Here is a 20,091-nt window from a genome sequence, read left to right as displayed (position 1 = left end):
AGGAGGAATCTTGGAGCCCCCTAGATGTTTTGTGTAGGTTTAAAGACCCACCAAACCTAAGAGGCCACAGGCATACTCTTCTACTGAAGGGATTCAGCTCAGGTCTCTCATGGACAGGGTTCATCATGGGTGAACCTGACCTCTTTTAAAGAAAGATCTTCATTCTCTAGCCCATTACATTACTACCCTGGAACTGCAGGGAAAAATCTCTTAAAGCTTAGGTTTGGTTCATATCTAAGGTTAGCCAAAAGGAATGGATAGGCTCTTGATGCTTAGAACAGTGCCTAGCACATAACAGGTGCTTGATAAATGTTTATTGATTTGTTGATTGGTACACATGAATAGGCTACAACATATGATCAATAAAAAAAATCACACAGGAGAAATGACTTAAAAGATATTATAAGAAAGGTGTATGATCAGAAAAGGAAAGATTGGTAGATCATGTAGTGAGAATGTGAGATAACCAAGCGACAACTCCCATGCTCTTCTGGTATCAATGCAATGTCAATATGGCTAGAAGACCCCAAGGATGTTGGATGGCCCCTTCTGAAGGATTTATGGAAGGACATAGACAAAAGTGTCATCCTCCACTCCTCATGCTCTCTCACCCTCCATATCCAGTCAAGTGCCACATCCAGTCATCTCTGTCTTCATATCTCCCATATGCCTCCCTCCTTCTTCTGACACTGCCACCACCTTGGTTCAGCCCTCATACCTGGGCTATTGCAATAAGTAATATTGAAACGGTCAGTGTCCCTGCCACACTCCAGTCCATCCTCCACTCAGCTGTCAAAATGATCTTCCTAAAACTTAGATCTGACTATGTCACCGCCACAACCATCCCCTACTTAATAAACTCCGGTGACTTCCTATAATTTTCAGAAACAAATGTAAAATCTTGTTTGGCATTCAATACCTTTCATTACCTGATTCCCCCTCCTTTCCAATCTTCTTATACTTTACACCCAACTCCTCCCTTCCTGCTCTGTGGTTCAATGACCTCGTCTCCTTGATGTTCCAAACAAGATATTCTGTCTTCAGAATCTGGGCATTTTCACTGGCTAGCTCCCATGCCTCATATGCTTTTCTTCCTCATCTCCCCCTCCTGGTTTCCCTGGCTTTCTTCAAATCTCAGCTAAAATCTCACCTTCCACATGAAGTTCTCTTTCTCAATCCAATTTTAATTTTATTAATTAAATAATTTTTATTTCCATTGATTATTTTCATTGTTTAGTTGTCTGCATGTTGTCTTCCCCTTCTAGTGAGTTCCTGCAGATCAGATACTGTCTTTTGGCTGTCTTTGTTTTCTTAGCACTTAGCATGGTGCCTGGCACACAGTAGTCACTTAATAAATGTTTGCCTGACTGAGGATGAAAAGGATTTTTTGAATTACTGTCTGCACCAATAGAGGCAGTTTCTCTATTTGACGGATTACAGAGTGCCCAAATATCCCTAGTGTCTAACCCAGTAGTGCAAGCACTTCATAAATGTCAATTGAATTGGGAAATAATGGTTGAAAACAGATGGAAACAGGAAAGAGAAATAGAGAGACGGGAGGAACAGACAATAAACAGTCTTGAAATAATTGCTACTCTATACTGAACATTAGGTAATGCTGGGTTTGGAGTTAGAGAATCTGGACTCAGATCTCAGATCTTTCCTTACTACCTGTGTGATCTTGGGTAAATCACTTAACCTATTCCTTCAGCTGTAAAATGAGGGGGTTGGACTACATAATTTATATATTCCTTTCCAGTTTAATCCCTATGATCCTGAGTTACAGGAACTCTAAAGTCTCTTCTAACTCTAAAATTCCATAATTCCTTTTTTTCAGGGAATATAGTTAAAGACACCAGTTTCATTATGTTTTTAGCCCATAGTGGCAATAGCTAGATGCTATAATTACCACTTCAAAAAAAATGGGAGGTGGGGCAACTAGGCAGCATTGTGGATAGAGCACTGTCTCTGAAGTCAGAAGGTCTCAGATACTAGCTGAGTGACCCTGGGCAAGTCACTTAACCTTGATTTCCTCCCCCCCAGAAGTGGGGGGGAGGGCATCTAGGTAGCACAGTAGGTAGAGCACTGGCTCTGAAGTTCTCACCTCCAGACTTTTAGGGTAATAGGCTAGAGAAATCAACCTTTTTTGCCTCTCTTTAATTTGAGGCCTATCGAATCATCAAGATATCTGTCACCCTAGCACTGAACAGAACTCTCTTGGTCAGTTTTGAGAAAGGTTGCATATTCTTCAAAACTCAAGTATATCTGTGATCACACCGATTATTCCCTGAAATAATGTAGATTACAATCCATCTATGTCTGCCCAACCTATGCAATCTTTATGTTTCCTACCATAGAAACTGAACTCACCATGCTAGAGCCCTTCCTTTCATTCTCCTGAGCGTGATACCAGTGGGGCACTTAAGCTGTACATCTGTCATACCTTTTAGCTCTTACCATGGGTCCAGTCTATATTCTTTTTCTAGTCTTCATTTTTCTGATAAGATCCTTTATTCTTATTCAAAATTCCTCATTTGTTACTTGTTGCAGCCTGCTCACACTGACCACAACCCTCTCCATTGCTCTTATTTTCAAATTGTTGGAGATTATTGTGTTCCATGTTGTGCAGCCAAGTAACAATACCAGTAGGCAACCTTTTTTTCTTGGAGAAGTATGGGAATTAGGCATTTTTCCAAACCTCTTCTCCTCCTTCTCTCCTTTGACTGCAGGCAAAACTACTGACAGATGAGACCTACAAAGATCAAAATGAAGCAAACCCACTGGATGAGACCAAGTCTCCCAGCTATTGTGGGGCTGGGTCCTCAGTGCCATGATCTGGGCAATAGATGTTTTTCATTCCCTTGACTTTTCCTGTATATATGGTCAAACCAAAATTCTTTTAAATAGTTATAGATCTCTTCCAGAAAGCTATGCAATATCCTGGAGCTTGATGCAATCAGTATGTCATCCACAAAAAGGAACATCTGGAACACTTCACCATCCAGAGGGTGGTGAACTCCTCAACTTAGAAAGAGAGAAAATGCTCAGTAACAGGATGGAACAGACTGGAGGTCTGAAGTCACAGGATGGCTTTCCCTATGGATCTACATTGGTGTTACCTTCTGCTTTGAGAGAATCTTGAGGTGCTTGAAACTGGGAAAACCAAAGGAACGAGAAAGGGATAATAAGCCAAGGTCACAAAGTCAGCAAAAAATTTGCCATAAACTGACAGTACTTCTTGAGCAAATCACTCTCCCCTCAAAGAATGTTGAAATCAAAGCTTGTGTAATTCTGACGATTATATTAAGCAACTATCTGAAATTAAAATGAGTAAATATTTATCTCTTTAAATATGATTTGGAAACTCCAAAGGAAAACAATACTCTCAAAGTTTATAAATCATGAAAGGATATTGAAAAGTAGGTAAAAGAATCTCAATTTTAAGAAAAAACACTAAAAATATTCAAATAAATTTCATAAAAACATTTAAAAATAAGCAACTATAATTTCCATTACAGATACTTTATTTAGATCATTGTTTTTATTATAAAGGACATACTAGCATGTTTGATATAAACACTAGGAAAGGTATTCCAAATACAAAGTATTATTATTACATAATAAAATATTCGATATACTTACACATGGAAAGGATGATTCAGTATTAAATTTTGAATCATGTCTTTTGTATCAACAAAAATTGTTGACACAAGAGCCTGAGGACACTTAATTCATCAAAGAACAAATAATTATCATCTTTGTCCGGAATAGAGATGAAAAAGGAAAGGTTCATTACAAAATGAAATTACTATAACCTCAGTGCTACTTTATGTTTCCATTAGTAGAATGACAAAGACAACAATTAACATTGTCTTTCCTTGTACAACTTTAATTTTATTCGTTTCTTCAGCTGCTGCCAGAAGCAATATGTTGTTGACCCATATTCTGTAGAACTGCACCCAAGTATAAACTCCAGGAAAATGTTTTTGGCCACAGCCAAGTCCAAAACTGGTAATTCCCATTAGGAAATATCTTCTAGACTCTGGAATATAGCACATTAAAGGTCCACCACTGTCACCCTATCAAAAAAAAAGGCCCCCAAATGACATCAATAATTTTTCAAGTATTCTTTAAGTCATGGAAAAATTAGAATATTTGCAATATTATACTTGATATCTACATAATTACTGCATACATTTTAAATTGTTCCCAGTTTGCAAATACCCATAGTAATTATGCTCAATTCTCCTACTATTTACATATTTTCTATTTTCCCTCTCATTGGGCAGAATATGTAGCTGGTTGGACTTTAGCTTTATGACGCTATTTATATAGAACTATGTTATGCTTTTCCATTACTCATCCTTGCTTTCTTCTTCTTAAAATCTAAGTCAGTTGGTTAATTACTTTTGTATTCATAACAGTGTCTTTGATAACCCACCTTTTCCTCAACAGAATTGTTTCTCCTTATGTCTTAATAATTTCATTCTTAAAAGTACTCCATCCCTAAAACTAATAGACTTCCTATAAAATGTTAGGCCATAGGATCCTACCTATTCTTTCTCTGAGTTCTTTGACATCTGCTCTCCCAAATCTAGGGTACATGTCATAATGTGCCCACTTCCCCAGATTTATTCTTAAAGATAGCAAAAGATATTCTAGAGAGAAGTGATTACCAAAAACCCCAAAACTTCAAAAGAAAATTACCTCACAGAAAAGAAAAAAAAAACAAGTAGAAAAAAAAAAGTTCCAACACAATAAATATGTATACAAAGTATAAATATACATTATATATATTTAATTCAACTTATGATTTTATTAACATGTGAGCTCCTGGTTGAGGAATCTGGAGATTTTGGAACCTTTTCTGAAACATATTAGCCTTAGAGAGTTGTCTGTGCCATTGAGAGATTAAGTGATTTGGCCATAGGTCACAAAATCAGTTATGTGCTAGCAACAAGACTTGAACCCAGGTCTTCACCCTTCTGAGGCCAACTCTACCCACAATGCTATGCCACACTAAGAATATGAGGAGAAGATATCAAATGGGAAAAAAAAAACAATAGTAATGAATTAACATCAACAATGTCCCATGAAACAAAAGTGGAACTACTGTAAAACTAATTCATGGCTAATAATGACAGTAAATAAAATAAAAGAAGATTTAACATCAGTAAGACAACATCAGTTTTTTTTTAGTTTTAAAAAGACAAGATGATAATGAAACTCAATAACTTATCCATGAATGATATAAAAATATATAGTTCCACTAAGAAATTCACTAGAATTGTCCTGAAGGAAGACAAAATATCAGAAGCAGCAGAAAAAAAATTATACCTTGAAGTAAATCTAGTTCAAAAATACGTTACTAGAATAAAACTTAACATCATTATTAGGGTGGTGCCTGAAGTAAAAAAGACTCACCTTCCTAAGTTCAAATGCAGCCTCAGACACTGACTAGCTATGTGACCCTGGGCAAGTCACTTAATCTTGTTTGCCTCAACTTCCTCATCTGTAATAATGACCTGGAGAAGGAAATGGGAAACCACTCCTGTATCTTTGCTAAGAAAACTCCAAGGGGAGTCACGAAGTGTTGGATATAACCAAAATATCTGTCATGTACACCATCTCTGTCGATTTTGTGGCTCCACTCGCTCCTGGCTCTCCTCCACAGCTCTACTCAATCATGCAGCTAACCTCTCTAGGTCTTCTCTCTGTTGAACACAGTGTCTTCTGCCGAATGAGTTGCTCTACTACAAAGCACTATTGCCGAGGGAGTGATAGGAAGATACAGAAACCTCCTCGCACTCCCCGTGGCATTCTGGAAGAGGCACAAGGGAACAAAACAACAAGTCATTCCCTCTCAAAGACTAAGTTCTTTCTCTGTAATTGCTTCTTTTCTTTATTGTCAAAGATGATTCTCTTCTCAGAACTTGCTCATGATTTTTAAACTTGCCAATAAGTCAAGAGTTAGCTGACCTGTAATTTCATCAGCTTGAGGAACTTCATCCATCCCAGAGGAGTAAAGAAGTATAAGCATTTTTCTAATTTTCTTTAAACCAGCCCATGAAACCTGAAAGGGGTGGACTCTTACAAAAGTGTGAATGGGCCACTACTGTCTTCTCACTCTTTACAATCTACAAATACAACTACTCAAAGTCTGAAAGGGGCAGAACTTTAACACTTCATTGTATCTGTCCTGCCTCTCAAGCATCTGAAATTTCATCAGTTGGATTACATGGAGAGAAGAACTCAATTGATCATGGATCTCCTGATTAACACCTACTTCACACATATCTTTATTAAATTCTATAGCCACAACAACTGAGAAGCAACTGTGCAAAATTAGCCAAGAAGAAAGACATATCACACAATGGTTTTCTTGCAATATGAAGGAGCAATTAAAAAAAAAAAGTATATACAGTAAGTTGAGAAGAAAGGGGTTTCATTTTAATATCAGTTTCCTGGTCAGATACTATTCTTCTTCCAGGCAAAAGACAGTTACCACAAGAATTCTGGGTATACTTATAGAAATGGACTGTGGGATACCTAACAGTGGATGATAAAGTCAAGGTATCAAAAGATCTTGACAGGTCACAGCACTGAGCTGAATCTGATAGGAGACAATTCAACCATGTTCAATTTAGAGTTTCACATTGGGATACCAAATATCAACTCTGTCTGTATGAGGTGGGAGAGGCATGGTTGGACAATAGTTGTTTTGAAAATATCCAAGTGTTTTCATGGACCACAAGCTCAAAATGAACCATCAATGTGATGTGGCAGCCAATAAGAGCTAATCCAATCGTGAGCTGCCTTAAGGGAAGCATAGGGAGGCAAAGCATTCACTGTACTCTGACCTTGTAACCTGGGCTGAACTGGACATGCCCAGTTCTCCTAATGTGGAGGCGCCCTTGAGGGGACTTTGGAGCATGTCCAGATTGCCTACATGGAGGCCTCCTTGTTTCCCACCACGTGGGTGGGGGTAGCCTCCTTCAACTGACTGCCATTGCCTTTAAAACTGGCAAGACTGAATCATTAGAACCCTTTTTGGCAGCTCTTTTTTTCCACTAGTCTTCCTGCTGGACTCTTTTTGGAACTCTTATCTGCTACGTTCAGAGGGAAGATCCTAGTTCACCACCCTCAGTTAGGACTCCATGAACTGACTAGATGAAAGCAGAAGGACTTTCCTTCCCTTGCTCCTCTTTTACCCTGGCTCAGAGAAATGGGCCTGCAGATGTTTCTGGTTTGTGTTGTTTGTCCTCCTCAGTTTCAGGTGCCAGAGGTGATCCTCATGAGCCATGAAGACCTTGGAGCTAGGATTGCAGAGGTGAGGGTGCATTCAGCATGGAAAACCTGAAAAGTCAGGGTGCCTGGGACTCAAGCCCAAGGGGCATGTTGGACTCTTAACTGGGATTGTGCTTTATGCAAACCAAACTAAACTATGAACCTAATCCCCTTCCCTCCCAAGGGACTGAGGTGAAAGGGGAAAAGGAGGATTATGTCTCCTACTGGTTGGGACAAGTATGTTTGTGTATTTGTGATTATACCTTGAAGCAAATATTCTTTTGTCAAAGCTAATCTGATCATTAGTAGCTAATGTAACTGGGTACAGCGGAGCCTTAGTCCCCTAAAATGGGGTAACACCATTGGTAGGGGCTGTGGCAAAGAGCCAAGACACCCCCAAATTCCTCAAGGCGACCAGAGAACCCTGGAGGAGGAATGAAATCTACCAACCCTGGCCTTCTCCCACAGTAGGGGCTAGGATGGTCAGTGTTACATCCTTATTAGACCTCATCAGGTCTACTGAGTCCAGTTCTGGGCATCACAGTTTAAAAAGGATGTTGATAAGGCTAGGAAGAATCCAGAAGAGGGGAATCAGGATAGGCAAAGGCCTGGGGTCCATCTAATATGAGGATCAGTTGAAAGAAGTGGAAATATCTAGCCTGGGGAAGAGAAGGCTTAGGGGGAGATTATAGGTGTCTTCAAGTATCTGAAGTATCCTAATGTAGAGGAAGGCCTAAATTTGTTCTGCTTGGCCCTAGAAGGTAAAAACAAAAATAATAGGCAGACATTGCACAAGAGGCTAGATATTCCGAAAAACTTCCTAACAATTAAAGCTATATATAAAAGTAGAAATGGGGTGGTTCCTCCTCTTTGAGGTCTTCAGAGGCTGGACCTTTCATGGATGGGTTAGACTGGGTAGACACTGTGAGACTTTCCACCTTTCAAATTCTGTGATTCTGAAAAATGTACACTAACATCAGCATGAATCGTGTTTTTCCATTCTGTTTGAAATATGAGTTATTTTCAAATGAAGAACTGCAAAGTGTAATTGAGCATATCAAAACATACTCCAAGTCAAACAGAGAATTGAATTTAATTTTAATATTTATAAGAACTCTGAAGTTTCACCTCAGACCATGCAAAGATAAGCAAAGATAGAAATAGTCAAATCTGGAAAGGCTGTAGAAAGATAGACATATCACTGCTCTCTACTAGTAGAGCTATGAAGAAGTTCAAATGTTTTGGATTTCTGTTTGGAATTATGAAGAAAAAGTGACTAAACTGTTCACCCCTTTGCCCCAGAAATTTCATTTCTGGGCATTTACCCCAAGGAAGTCAAAGACAGAAACAAAGATCCAGTATTACCAAAACATTCATAGCAGCAATATTTATGCTAGAAACAAAAAAGGTTGGGAAACAGCTAGAAAAATTATGGTGTATGTACAGAGTGGAATGTTATCCAAAAAAATGACAAATACGAAAAAAAGTAATCACAGTAAGTGATTATGAAACGTGTCTCTTTCAGAGCAGAGAAATGGAGGATTTCTACATCAGAATATTCTATTCACTGCCAGACACAGTCTCTGTGTCAGATGTTTTCACTCAATTTTTTTTTTTTGTCACAAAGAAAGGTTTAATGGAGGAATCAGAATGGGAGATGACTGTTTTATAAAAACAAAAAGGTATCAATCAATAAAATGTACTTGTTTCAAAGAGGACAGAAGGAATTTGTTTTGGTCCAAAGCTGAGGACAGAGCTCAGCTGCTCTTCTCAGGATCCCTTACAACCTGATGATTCTGTTTGTGTGTCCATCCTGGAAGCTGCGTCCTTTTGAGGATCTGGTCCAGTTTTTCCTTTTGCCCTAAACCCCTGGGCTGAAAATCAGTAGTGAACTATGCCAGCTCCAGGTGGGCAAGACAGACCTTAGTAGCTACCTACAAACTGATTGTTGGGGAGGCTGTGGCTGAGCTAGTTTTAATCCCTGGCAGATTTAAGGCTTATTCTGGTCAACAAGCCTCTGTATCTCCTGAGGATATATAGCAACTGCATCATTTGACCGCATTTTAAAGGAAAGTTGTTGAGCCTCACCGTGCAAGTATCAACAGTTCCATCTTCTTCTCCTGCACAAAACGAAGTGTATGGAACAATTTCGTCATAGCTTTCTTTACTATTGCAGGTGTTTCGAGGAATATAATGAACTTCTGCTTCTTGCAAAATAGAAGAATAATGACCTACAACAAAACTCCACAAAACATTTGGGAAATTAGGAATTTTGGTAATTTTTCAGTCAGAATTTTGCCATTCCACAGACTTTCTTTCCAAAGAAAAAGCCCTGTGTTCAATCCTACATTACATTTTTGGCAGTGGTATAGATGACAGAAAAGGGACAACCAAATTTTATGAGCTAATGAATGTCTCAACGGAATTAGAAATCATGCCTTTTCCATCCCTGTGGAACGTGAGCCTCAAGGCTCAATTGCACAGAGTTATTATAGTGGAGACTAAGTGGAGCACTCCCAGGACTGATGCTTCTCTACCAATGAGGGCAGCTCCATGCAATTGGGCTTTGAGGCTTGGGTTACACCTGTTACTCTGACTAGAGTAAGATAAGCAACAGAAAGGAGAGGGTGAAGCAGGACACTACTCCAGGCATCATTCAGGGACAGAGTCCCACTACTGTTCCAACTTTAGAAATCTACAGGGAGCATCCATGGACTGCACCTTTATGTCTTCACAGACATAGCTGATATTGGGAACCTTGCAAATTCACTCTTCGTGCCTAGATTAGAGGTGTCTGGCAAATGCTAAGAAATTATTAAATAATATTTTAAGAGGGCCAAGTTATCCACTAAGCAGCCAGCAAGAGACTCATATCACACCACATAGAATAAGCAAGACAATAACCACTGGCTGAACCCCCTGAAAAAAATCTCATTCCCTTGCTAGAACCTAGAATTATCCATTCCTTGCTAGATGTCTCTACATAAGTTTCCCATTAAACATGAATCTTTAGCCTTTTTTGGGTCCCAGACCCCTGTGGCAATTTAGGGAAACCTATGGACTTCTGTTCTGAATAATGTTAAATGGATAAAAATAAGATATATAGGATTAGAAAGAAGACAAATTAAATGAAATACAGTTACCAAATTTCTTAAAAAATAAGTTCATAGACCTCAGGTTAAGAACCCTGCAATACTGATTCTGGGGTAGTTGCATAAGTAGAAACCACTTTACAGATACCTGTTGGACGGGTGCGAGAGTGCTTACTAAGGGGTTGGTTATGAGTCCTTTCTGTATTTTCTTGAGTGAATAAATCTTTTTCTATATTTAGTATCACTGTTAACCTGAGCTGAAGGATCATGAGAGGTTACTGAGTCCATTTCCTCATTTGAAGATGAGAAAACTGAGTCTCAGAGAAGTCAAGAGACTTGCCAAGGGTCACAACACCAGTAAGTGTCTGAGGTGGGATTTGAACTCGGGTCTTCCAGACTCCTAGTCCAATGCTTTCTCTGTCTACCAAGCTGCCTCCCAATTTACATGTAAGGAAACTGAGTCTGAGAAGTTGTGACCTCCCCAGAGCCTCATAGATAGTAAATGGAAGAGCTGGGAATCAAATCCAGGTCCTCAGACTCCCTAAAATGCTCTGTCTGCTGTATCATGCTGCCTTCTGATATCCATTTACTTTGTATTTATTAATCTGAGTACCTGATATAGTTCCCCAGTAGAATGTAAATTGCTTGAGGGCAGGAAGTGTTTCATTTTTGTCCTGTTATCCCAAGCATGTTACACAATTTAAAAATTTTTTTTATTCATTTTGAACTTAAATACAAAAAGACAAAAAAAGAAGAACATTTCCATGTACACAGCACAACATAAAAAGAGGATTCAATAATAAAACCATGAATTTCCATTTCACAGTTTACTTTTTTTAAAAAACTATGTAATAAATACTACACAACATTTTCAAAGCTACCCTGTTTTTCTGTGCTTCCTTCTAAGTTTTCTTTTGTTCTCTGCTGTGTACTTTTTTCTCCCTCCCTCCCAACCCCACCCTAGAGAAAGCTATCATTAGAGACAAAAATGTATGTATATATGTGTGTATATATATATATATTATATGTAAAACCATATTATACATACTTCTATTTGTCAGTTCTTTCTCTGGATGAGGATAGCATCTTCCTTCATAGGTCCTTTGTAGTTGATTTAAGTATTTATAATACTCAAAGCAACTTAGTCATTCAAAGTTGTTCTTAAAATAATATCGCTGTTACTGTGTACAACATTCTCTTGGTTCTGAGCATTTTGCTCTTCATTATTTCATGCAAGTCTTTCCATCTTTTTCTAAAAATCAACCAGCTCATTCTTTCTTATAGCAGAGTAATATTCCATCACAATCATATATGTTACACATTTTTTTTAAAAAAAAATCAAACCTATTATTTCATCAGTATGGAGAACTCCTAATGAAGGAATTGGAATTCCTTCTACTAATGCAGGTCAGCCCCTGCTCTGCAACCCAGAATATGAGAGAGCTGCCCAGAGCCCTAAGAGGCTGCCACACTGCACAGGGTTACATAGCCAGCAGGCGTCAGAGGAGGAATCTGACCGCCAGTCTTCCTGACTCCAAGGCAGGTTCAATATCAGTTTTGCCCTGCTGTTGTTCACCTTACATAGAGCAACAACTTCATAATGGTTGGACAATTAAATTGAATGCCTTTTCCTCTGCCCATTCCTTATTTATTTATTTTTTGGCATTGTTTGAATAGGCTTGAGTTGAAACTGTTGGAATAGCATGTAGTTTGTTTGCATCTTCATACTCTCTTCTGTATGCATGGGGGCATGCTATGAGAGGGTACAACAAGCTGCCTGGTCCTCTAGAGCCAACAGCAAGACTAAAGTGTATGCTGGATGACAATCACCCCTAGATCTTACCTTTACATTACATCCCCAAGAGCCTTTGAGATCACATAGAGAAATGTTTGTAAATCGCCGTCTCTGCTCAACCCCAGACTGCCTTTCCTCCACAGCAGCTGTCAATCAAATACGTCTGGGCAAAAGATCATTATCTTAGTAAATGGCCAATATTTACCTTTTTCTCTTGTTTGGCCCCAGCCACTTATGAAGCACCTTGTTCTTCTAGTCAAGTTTGGCAGAAAATCAAAGAATGGTAGGCAGATAGGCTGAATATAGTTATTAAAATTCACTGCTCTTTTTAAACGAAAAAGTGCAATATCATTTATGTATTTTTCTGGAATAAAGTGTGGATGGATAATGATTGTATCAATTTGCATTTTCTTAGAAGTCTGAGGACTTTGGAAAAGATTATTGACTCCAACAACAGCTCTCCAAACTTGGGGATCTCTGCAATAAAGAAATGCCCTTATGACAATGGTAAAGCATATAGTCTAAAACGTTTCATCTTTTGGTCTGCAGTATTAGATTATGCAATGCATCTTTTTGTTTTAAAAATTATACTAAAAGCACAAATAAAAGGTAAAAAAAAAAGAAAATCTTTACTAGTTCATACTATCATAAACTTAAGAGTTGGAAGGGACCTTAGAAGCTATCTAGTCCAAACTCTCATTGTTTTTCCTTTCGAAAATAAAACAATATGAAATAAAATGAAATAACATAAAAAACTTTTAATTTATGCCTTTTATATCATAATGCTTTCTAGATAAAATATACTCCCTGACATTAAATCCTCCTTTATTATCAAGGATAAACGGTTCTGGAAAGATGACCAATACTGTGACCATATCTGACAGAGTAGACAACATCTCCATCATCTCCCCACCTCTATGCCAAGGGGGGTGAAGAATATTCCCCTAGTTGTTCTCTGAGACAAAGCAACTCCCTCAATTTACAGAGAAGGAAATACATGTGTAGAAAGATTAAGTAACCAGCCCAAGGTCACACAATGGCAGTGGCATTATATTTTCCTCCAAACCCTCACCTCTCCCTTACTTCTCTATTATTGTTGAGGGCACCTCTCAGTCAGCCATGCTTGCAATCTAGGTATCATCCTAAACTCTTCACTTTCTCTCATCTCCTCTACCCCATACCACAATTTGTCTAGTCATTCCTCCAACTGGGGAGCTTCTATTTTGTTTCCAGTTCCTTGCTAACACAAAAAACACTATAAATATTTTGATGTATATGTATGAATGTCAAGATCGATATGATTCAGCTCCTTCAGCAGTATGTTAATTTGTTGGTCCTTAGACAAAGATCTCACATTTTGAGTACCAATAGTCAGATTAAAGTTTATGGACTAAAGTCTAAACAATTCTGTGATCCACAACACCCTCTGTACCCTTTGCTGCTTCTTGGCTTCCATTATTGCAGAAGTAGGAGCCTGTACAGAACTAAGAGCCATCTTGTATCTTGTTTGTTTGTTTGTCTCATGAGTTGCTGTTGCAAAAGAAAAAAAAATCATCACTAAGTGAACAGTCGTTAATCTCACGTACTCAGCTAGGTTGGTTTTTGGAAAATAGTCTTGATTTTTGCTAGAACCATACTCAAAGTCTTTCCAACATGGCAGAACGCCCCAGAGATTACTCTATTGGCATAGCCTTTGAGAACCCAGTATCAGCGCCTTGCCATGATTAGGCATCAGAGTAGGGCTTTGTGTAGGTATAGAAAAAATTTTGAATTTATCAATACCAAATAAAGAGACCAATTGAACATCAATAACTACCAGCCTGTGTGCCTACTCTTGCTACACAGAATCTTTATGAGAATCATCTATACATGAATTGAAGGCATCTCTGATGAAAGGCACAAAAGTAGGCTTTCCTAAGCTATATTCAACAATGAACCACATCTTTAGCAGTTTATAATTGAATGAAGATGTAGCAAATATACGGTCTCATAGTGTTTATCATTTGATTATGAAAAAAATGTGATTCAATAAAGTTAAGTAACTGCTTTATAGGCTCATTTTTAGCAAGGTGACTTCTATCCATACATCAAAATCATTCAAGATTTCTTTAAAGATATAACAGAAACAACTCAGTTCAATAATGCTCTGATTGCATCAATGAGCAAACACTTAATAAACAATTATTATGTGATTAATAAAGTGAAACAATCCCTGCTGTCATAGAGCTTACAATCTAACGAGAAGAGACAACACATACATACTCACATATATGTATATGTATATGTGTGTATCAGATATACACACATACATACACACACATATACACACATATATAAACTTTTTTTTTGCCTCCTTTAAATCTCAACTAAAATCTCATATTCTAAAGAAAGCTTTTCCCAACCCCTCTTAATTCTAGTGCCCTTCCCTCTTTTAATTATTTCCTATACATAGCTTGTGTGTACATATTTGTTTGTTGGCTATCTCTCCTATTAGATTGGGAGTTCCCTGAGGGTAAGGACTATCTTTGATCTTATTTGTACCCCCAGTGCTTAGCACAATGTGCCTGACACGAACAACTGTTTATTGACTGACTGACTTTTGCTCATAGCTTAATATGCCATGAGAAATCATAGCACGCTATGTGAGAGTAGGAACGTTTGGCTATACCCATGCAATTGCAAGTATATTCCATATAGGAGGAGCATAAAACAGGGATTTAAATATATACTTTCCAAAGGTGTTCCCCAATGTAATGGAATAAATACAACAAAGAGTCCAAGTTGAGGAGGGATTCCCCTTGGGTAGAAAGGCCCTACAAATTCTCCTACTTATGGATGTTATTGTGTTAGCTGCATCAAGCCCTGGAACATTGCTGAGCATCCTGGAAGAGATCTATAAGCACTCTCAAAGGAGTTGGACCTACCCATCCACATGTGAAGGACCAAGTGGATGAAAAATGTCTGCCACCCAGATTATAACATGCATTTGAATGCATAACCTATATAATTTGTCCATCGATATTTATATCTGAGGCAGAACATAGAGACAGTGATCTGGCCCAGAGCTGATCTGTTGTCAGAGCTAAAATCAGAATTAGCAAAATGCAAGTAGACAGAATAACAATAATTTTTAAAAATGTGTCATACAATTGAAACAAACCTGAATTATTTAAATGAGATCATCAAAAATTTGAAATGAGCATAAGAATTAACATTGATGTGATTATAATAATTTTAAACAATGTAAATCAATGACCACAACAAGAAGACCAGAAGAGTCCAGAAAATGACCTAGTTGGCAAGCATCTGACTTACTTGCCAAATGGAAAGTGATGGCTGCCAAAGGCTACATCATGCTAGAATAAAAACTCATTTATAAAATCTTATGATGAAGAATGGTGGTACAAATATGAGTAATGTTATCTCATAAAGCAGTAAGAAGCAGTGAGAAGTTTAAAGAATGCTTGGTAAGACATTCAACTAAAGAAAGTCATAGACAAGGCATTTACAGATGAAAATGAAAGGAAAATAAGAAACAGAAGAAAATGGGAAATATTTTAAAAATTGTTATAACAAACTTATTTCTACCAAGGGCAGTTGAACCACTTCATCTGGACCCCAACATCAAAGTCCTAGATGTGCTTCTAGGGGAGGCAGAAATGGCCTTGAAATCATAAATATTTATATACATGGGAAAAGCAATTGGATGGACCAAATGCATATAAAGGAAATCCATGTTGGAGAGTTAAATAATTGTAACAACATTAAGGGATTGATATATAAGGTATATGAAGTAGGGGAAGATTCCAAGGCATGGAAAAAAGTCTCAGACTTCTTTAATACTGAAAAAGGTGACCAGGAAAACATTAGTAACTAAAGACTTTTATGCATATTCCCCCATTTTTACATATACATATATATATGTATGTATATATATATATGAGCTATTTATTCACTAATTGAAGACATATTCAGTGAGGATTAAGATTGTCTAGGTAGTTAAATAGCAGAGAAAAGATAACTAATCTAAGCCTTCTAATACAAAACTCAGTACTCTTTCCACTAGGTCACCTTACATCTTGTGTATACACTGAAGTATACACAAAGAGGAGGAGAAAGAAGAAGAATTCTAAAGTGTGTATATTACCTGAGAAAAGCTACTTTGTTATATCTTGCTTGTTTCTTTGGGCTGCATTCTAAACTCTTTGAAAAACAATTTGGTTAGTCAACTACTGTTTATAGTATTTATCCTTAAGCTTTCAGAGGAACCACAGCTTCAGAAAACAACTAGGAGAAAATTATTTCTTAGGATGTGATAGCAGTGCCCAGAAAAACCTTAATGGAAAGAAGACTTGAAGTTAAAAAACCTCCATTGGAGTCTGGGCCCTGCTCCTGAGTACAACTGTGTGAATTTGAGCCAGTCAATTAACATATCTGAGCCTGTTTCCTTATCTGCAAAATGTGAATATTTACACAGCCTACCTCACTTTTTTTTACATGTGAGCTGCTGAAATAACTGCTAAAATAGGGCACAATGCTGAATACATACCTATAATTTTCCAGGCAATGAGCAGCAGTGATGACCCACTTTTTTTTAATTAAGGACCCCCCACAAAAATGTGTAAACTGGTTAGCAAATATCATAACCTGCAAGCTAACTATCCAAGGCCATGATCCAGACTGAGCCCTCTGACCTCCTATAATTCGAGATTCTTGTATCTCATTTTTCAATGGTACTCTTCCACATTCTAAAAATAGAAATGACAGAAATCATTCATTATTTATCCAGAATCAACTAACTGTGATTCATATTTATTCTTATTTATTTATTTGTTCTTAATCATCCGTCCCAACTTCTGAGTACATCAAGTCAGTGTTCTTCAAAATGGGGGCCAGGTACCTCCTGTAGGCTATGGCATGATCCCAAGAGATAACCAATCTGAGAGTAGGAAGATACTATTATATACTCTATAACCAATCATGGCTCTTGGGAATGGGTTAGGAATTGTTACCCTGTGCTCTGATTAAGAAGCATTCATATCTGCAAGTAACTTTTAGATTACTTTTAGATTTTAGACTTTTTTATATTTACTTTTTAGATTTAAATTTCCTTCCTCTAAAGGAGCAGGAGATAATTCTTTGGTTGGAGTTTTATTGCATTAATGTGATGTTGTTTTTGTTAAGTCATTTAAGTCTTGTCTGACTCCTTAGCACCCTATTTGGGGTCTTCTCGGGAAAGATACTGGAGTGGCATTTTCCTTCTCCAGCACATTTTACAGATGAGGAAACTGAGGCAAACAGGGTTAACTGACTTGCCCAGGGACACACAGCTAGTAAGTGTCTGAGGCTAGATTTGAACTTAGGTCTTCCTGACTCTAGGTCTGGCACTCTATCCACTGTATCACCTAGCAATTATTATAAATGCATTAATGAAGTGGTCTCCAAACTTAAACAGTAGTGAAAAAAAAATTGGGACAACCTACCCCTTCCATCTCCCTTTTACGTGTTGTCTTTTTCCATTAGAATGTAAGCTCCTTGGGGAGGGACTATCTTTTTTGCTTGAAACAGTATTTCCAGGCGATGGCAGAATGTCTGGCACATGGTAAGCATTTAATAAATTCTTTATCTCCTGTTCTCTATCAAGCTTATTGAAAGCTTGATGTAAGCTTATATAACTTAATACATTAATCAGTAGCAGCATTGTCAGGCACTTTGCATTTATAATCCTTAATTTATGATAAAACACATTGGAGGGGGTAGAGAAAAAAAAAGATTTTTTTTCTTTTAAAACAGAACAAGAAAAATAAAATAAAAAATCCTAAATGGAAGCTTTCATATGTAGCATGTACCAGTAACTTCCCTCTCTTATGCCTCGGTTTCCTCATTTGTAAAATGTGGTATTTATGATCTAAGGACCAACATTCTCAGTGCATTATTCTTTGAATGTGATTTCTGGCTGAAAGGTAAGAGCACCCTCCCAATATTAGCACTTGGGACTCTGGACTAAACTTTTCCCCTAGAGCCCACAGGGGGAAAGGTTTAGTGCAGGGTTTCCGATGTTAATTAGGGAGGATGCTGAGGCGGGTGTCTTCCAAAGAGAATACAGCTTGATTCAACCCTACACCCACTTTACAGAGAGGGAATCTGAGGCTTATGGTCACGTATCGTCAAAGTCTGGATTTTAACCCAGCTCTTCCAGACTCCATTCATTAGTCTTGGTGCCTTTGCCTGCCGCAGAACTTCCCCCTTCATCTCCAGCCTCAGCCCTGATGCACGTATCCATCCCTCCCAGCTCCCCCAAGGAGAAAAGGCCCTTACTCTTGTCGAAGAGCGACACCTGGTGGTGATGAGGGATAAAAGCATCCCCCGCTAACCACAGAGCGACGCCCATAATCCTCAGCCTCATTTTCCTGCGGTCTCTGACCTTGACATTGCGGCCGAGGACCTGGCGGAGGGGGACGGGGCGGCCGCAGAAGTTAACTGCTGTTAACCTTCGGAGAGCGCAGGCTGCGGGGTGGGCGCGCGTGGACAGCTGCAGAGAGAGAGAGAGGCCAGTGCCCACGAGTGGTTTGCTAAAAGACACGCCCTGCCTCCACCTCTTCATTTGTAAAATGGTACTTCTCATAGTTGCGCTGCCTACAAGGGGTCTGTGAGCAGAGTTTCTATTGAACACCTATGTATTTGAAATGACTTTGGTCCGTGGGAAAGAAAAAAATAATAGTTAGCATTAATTATCCTGCAGCCCTCCTGATAAGCTAGACTGGCCCTCCTGTGAAAAGATTGGGACCTATCCTCATCTCTCACACTGAACAGGCAAAAAGAATGAGGGCCTTGGCGTCATGGACCTGAGTTCAAATTCTGCCTCTGTCATTTTCTACCTGCGTGACTTTTCTATCTCAGAAGGAGAGCCTAATTCCTACAGAAATCTCAAAAGACGTGGAACTTTTTTACTTTCAACAGAAATTCTCACCTGAGAATTGTCCTGGGTGAAACCCTTCCATAATTCCCTCAGTATATGGGGAATAGACTCTAACTGGAGTCTAGACAAAATTTGCAGATGTCTTTTTCTACACAGGTGCACCACAAATTTCTCCATGGGTCCCTATACCATAGGTAATCTCCTTGGGGGTCCAGACAGTTTCCCTCTGGGTCCCTATACCAAACAAACTCTAGAGCCCTGCCACTCTTGGGACAATCCTAATAGAATTCTAACTAACCCTCACCAGGAAAAGGAGGTTAAAGACAACATTCAGAAAAGGAATTAAGCACTTCTAGTTGATTGCTTAGGGTTTCTAAGCAAATCTTAAATATCTGCAATACAAAAGGATGTCAGATAAGCTATCTGGACTCAGGTCATGAATACAGCAAGCATTCTAGGTCTACTTCAAAGTAAAAAGAAAAATGTTTACATTTATGAGCTCTCATAAGGTGTTCGAGGCAAAAAGTAACTAGGGACTAGTATTTTAGGGATGTAAATCCATACTTCTCATACTAACTGCAAAGCAAATAAACATTTCAAACAAGCAAAGGTTATTTCAAAAGAACTCATCTGACTTTTAAAGAAACAAAGTAGAAAAAATGATTATACAAAAATAGCCTAAAACAACAGAGGAAAAAAAGTGTCAGTTTTTCTCTAGCGGATCCAATAACAAAAGTCCTGGGAGGAGATCCTGTCCAGTGAGATCCCACAAATGCAAAAGACTCAATGTTTGTCCTGGCAGGCTCTCCTCCGTAACAGCAAAGGATGGAGGCGTCACTCCAGAGGGTTGGATGGCAAACGATAGAGTTCTCACCACCCTTCCTCTCCAACCCCTTTGTCTTTTGTGATTTAATCAGACACACCGTAGCAGGTCTGACCCTCTCTGTGTGTCACACACACACACACACACACACACACACACACACACACACACACAC

The 20,091-nt window shown here is 38.4% G+C and overlaps 1 protein-coding gene across 1 annotated transcript; it reads right to left on the bottom strand.

Moving 5' to 3' along the window:
* Positions 1 to 3,557: 3,557 nt before the first annotated feature.
* LOC114029800 (transmembrane protease serine 12-like) lies at positions 3,558 to 18,580 on the bottom strand. The gene is made up of 5 exons (XM_027844450.1): positions 18,493 to 18,580; positions 16,724 to 16,922; positions 12,380 to 12,651; positions 9,376 to 9,518; positions 3,558 to 4,079 (listed from the first exon to the last, which is right to left on the bottom strand). The coding sequence occupies exons 1-5, from the start codon at positions 18,578 to 18,580 to the stop codon at positions 3,828 to 3,830; spliced, it is 954 nt and encodes a 317-aa protein (XP_027700251.1). The 3' UTR covers positions 3,558 to 3,827.
* Between the last annotated feature and the right edge of the window lie 1,511 nt (positions 18,581 to 20,091).

Source organism: Vombatus ursinus, unplaced genomic scaffold (genome assembly GCF_900497805.2).
Source record: "Vombatus ursinus unplaced genomic scaffold, bare-nosed wombat genome assembly UNPS02014941.1, whole genome shotgun sequence".
Classification (NCBI taxonomy): domain Eukaryota; kingdom Metazoa; phylum Chordata; class Mammalia; order Diprotodontia; family Vombatidae; genus Vombatus; species Vombatus ursinus.
Note: the sequence above shows the minus strand (reverse complement) of the source record. Positions and strands in the feature narration are given on the sequence as shown.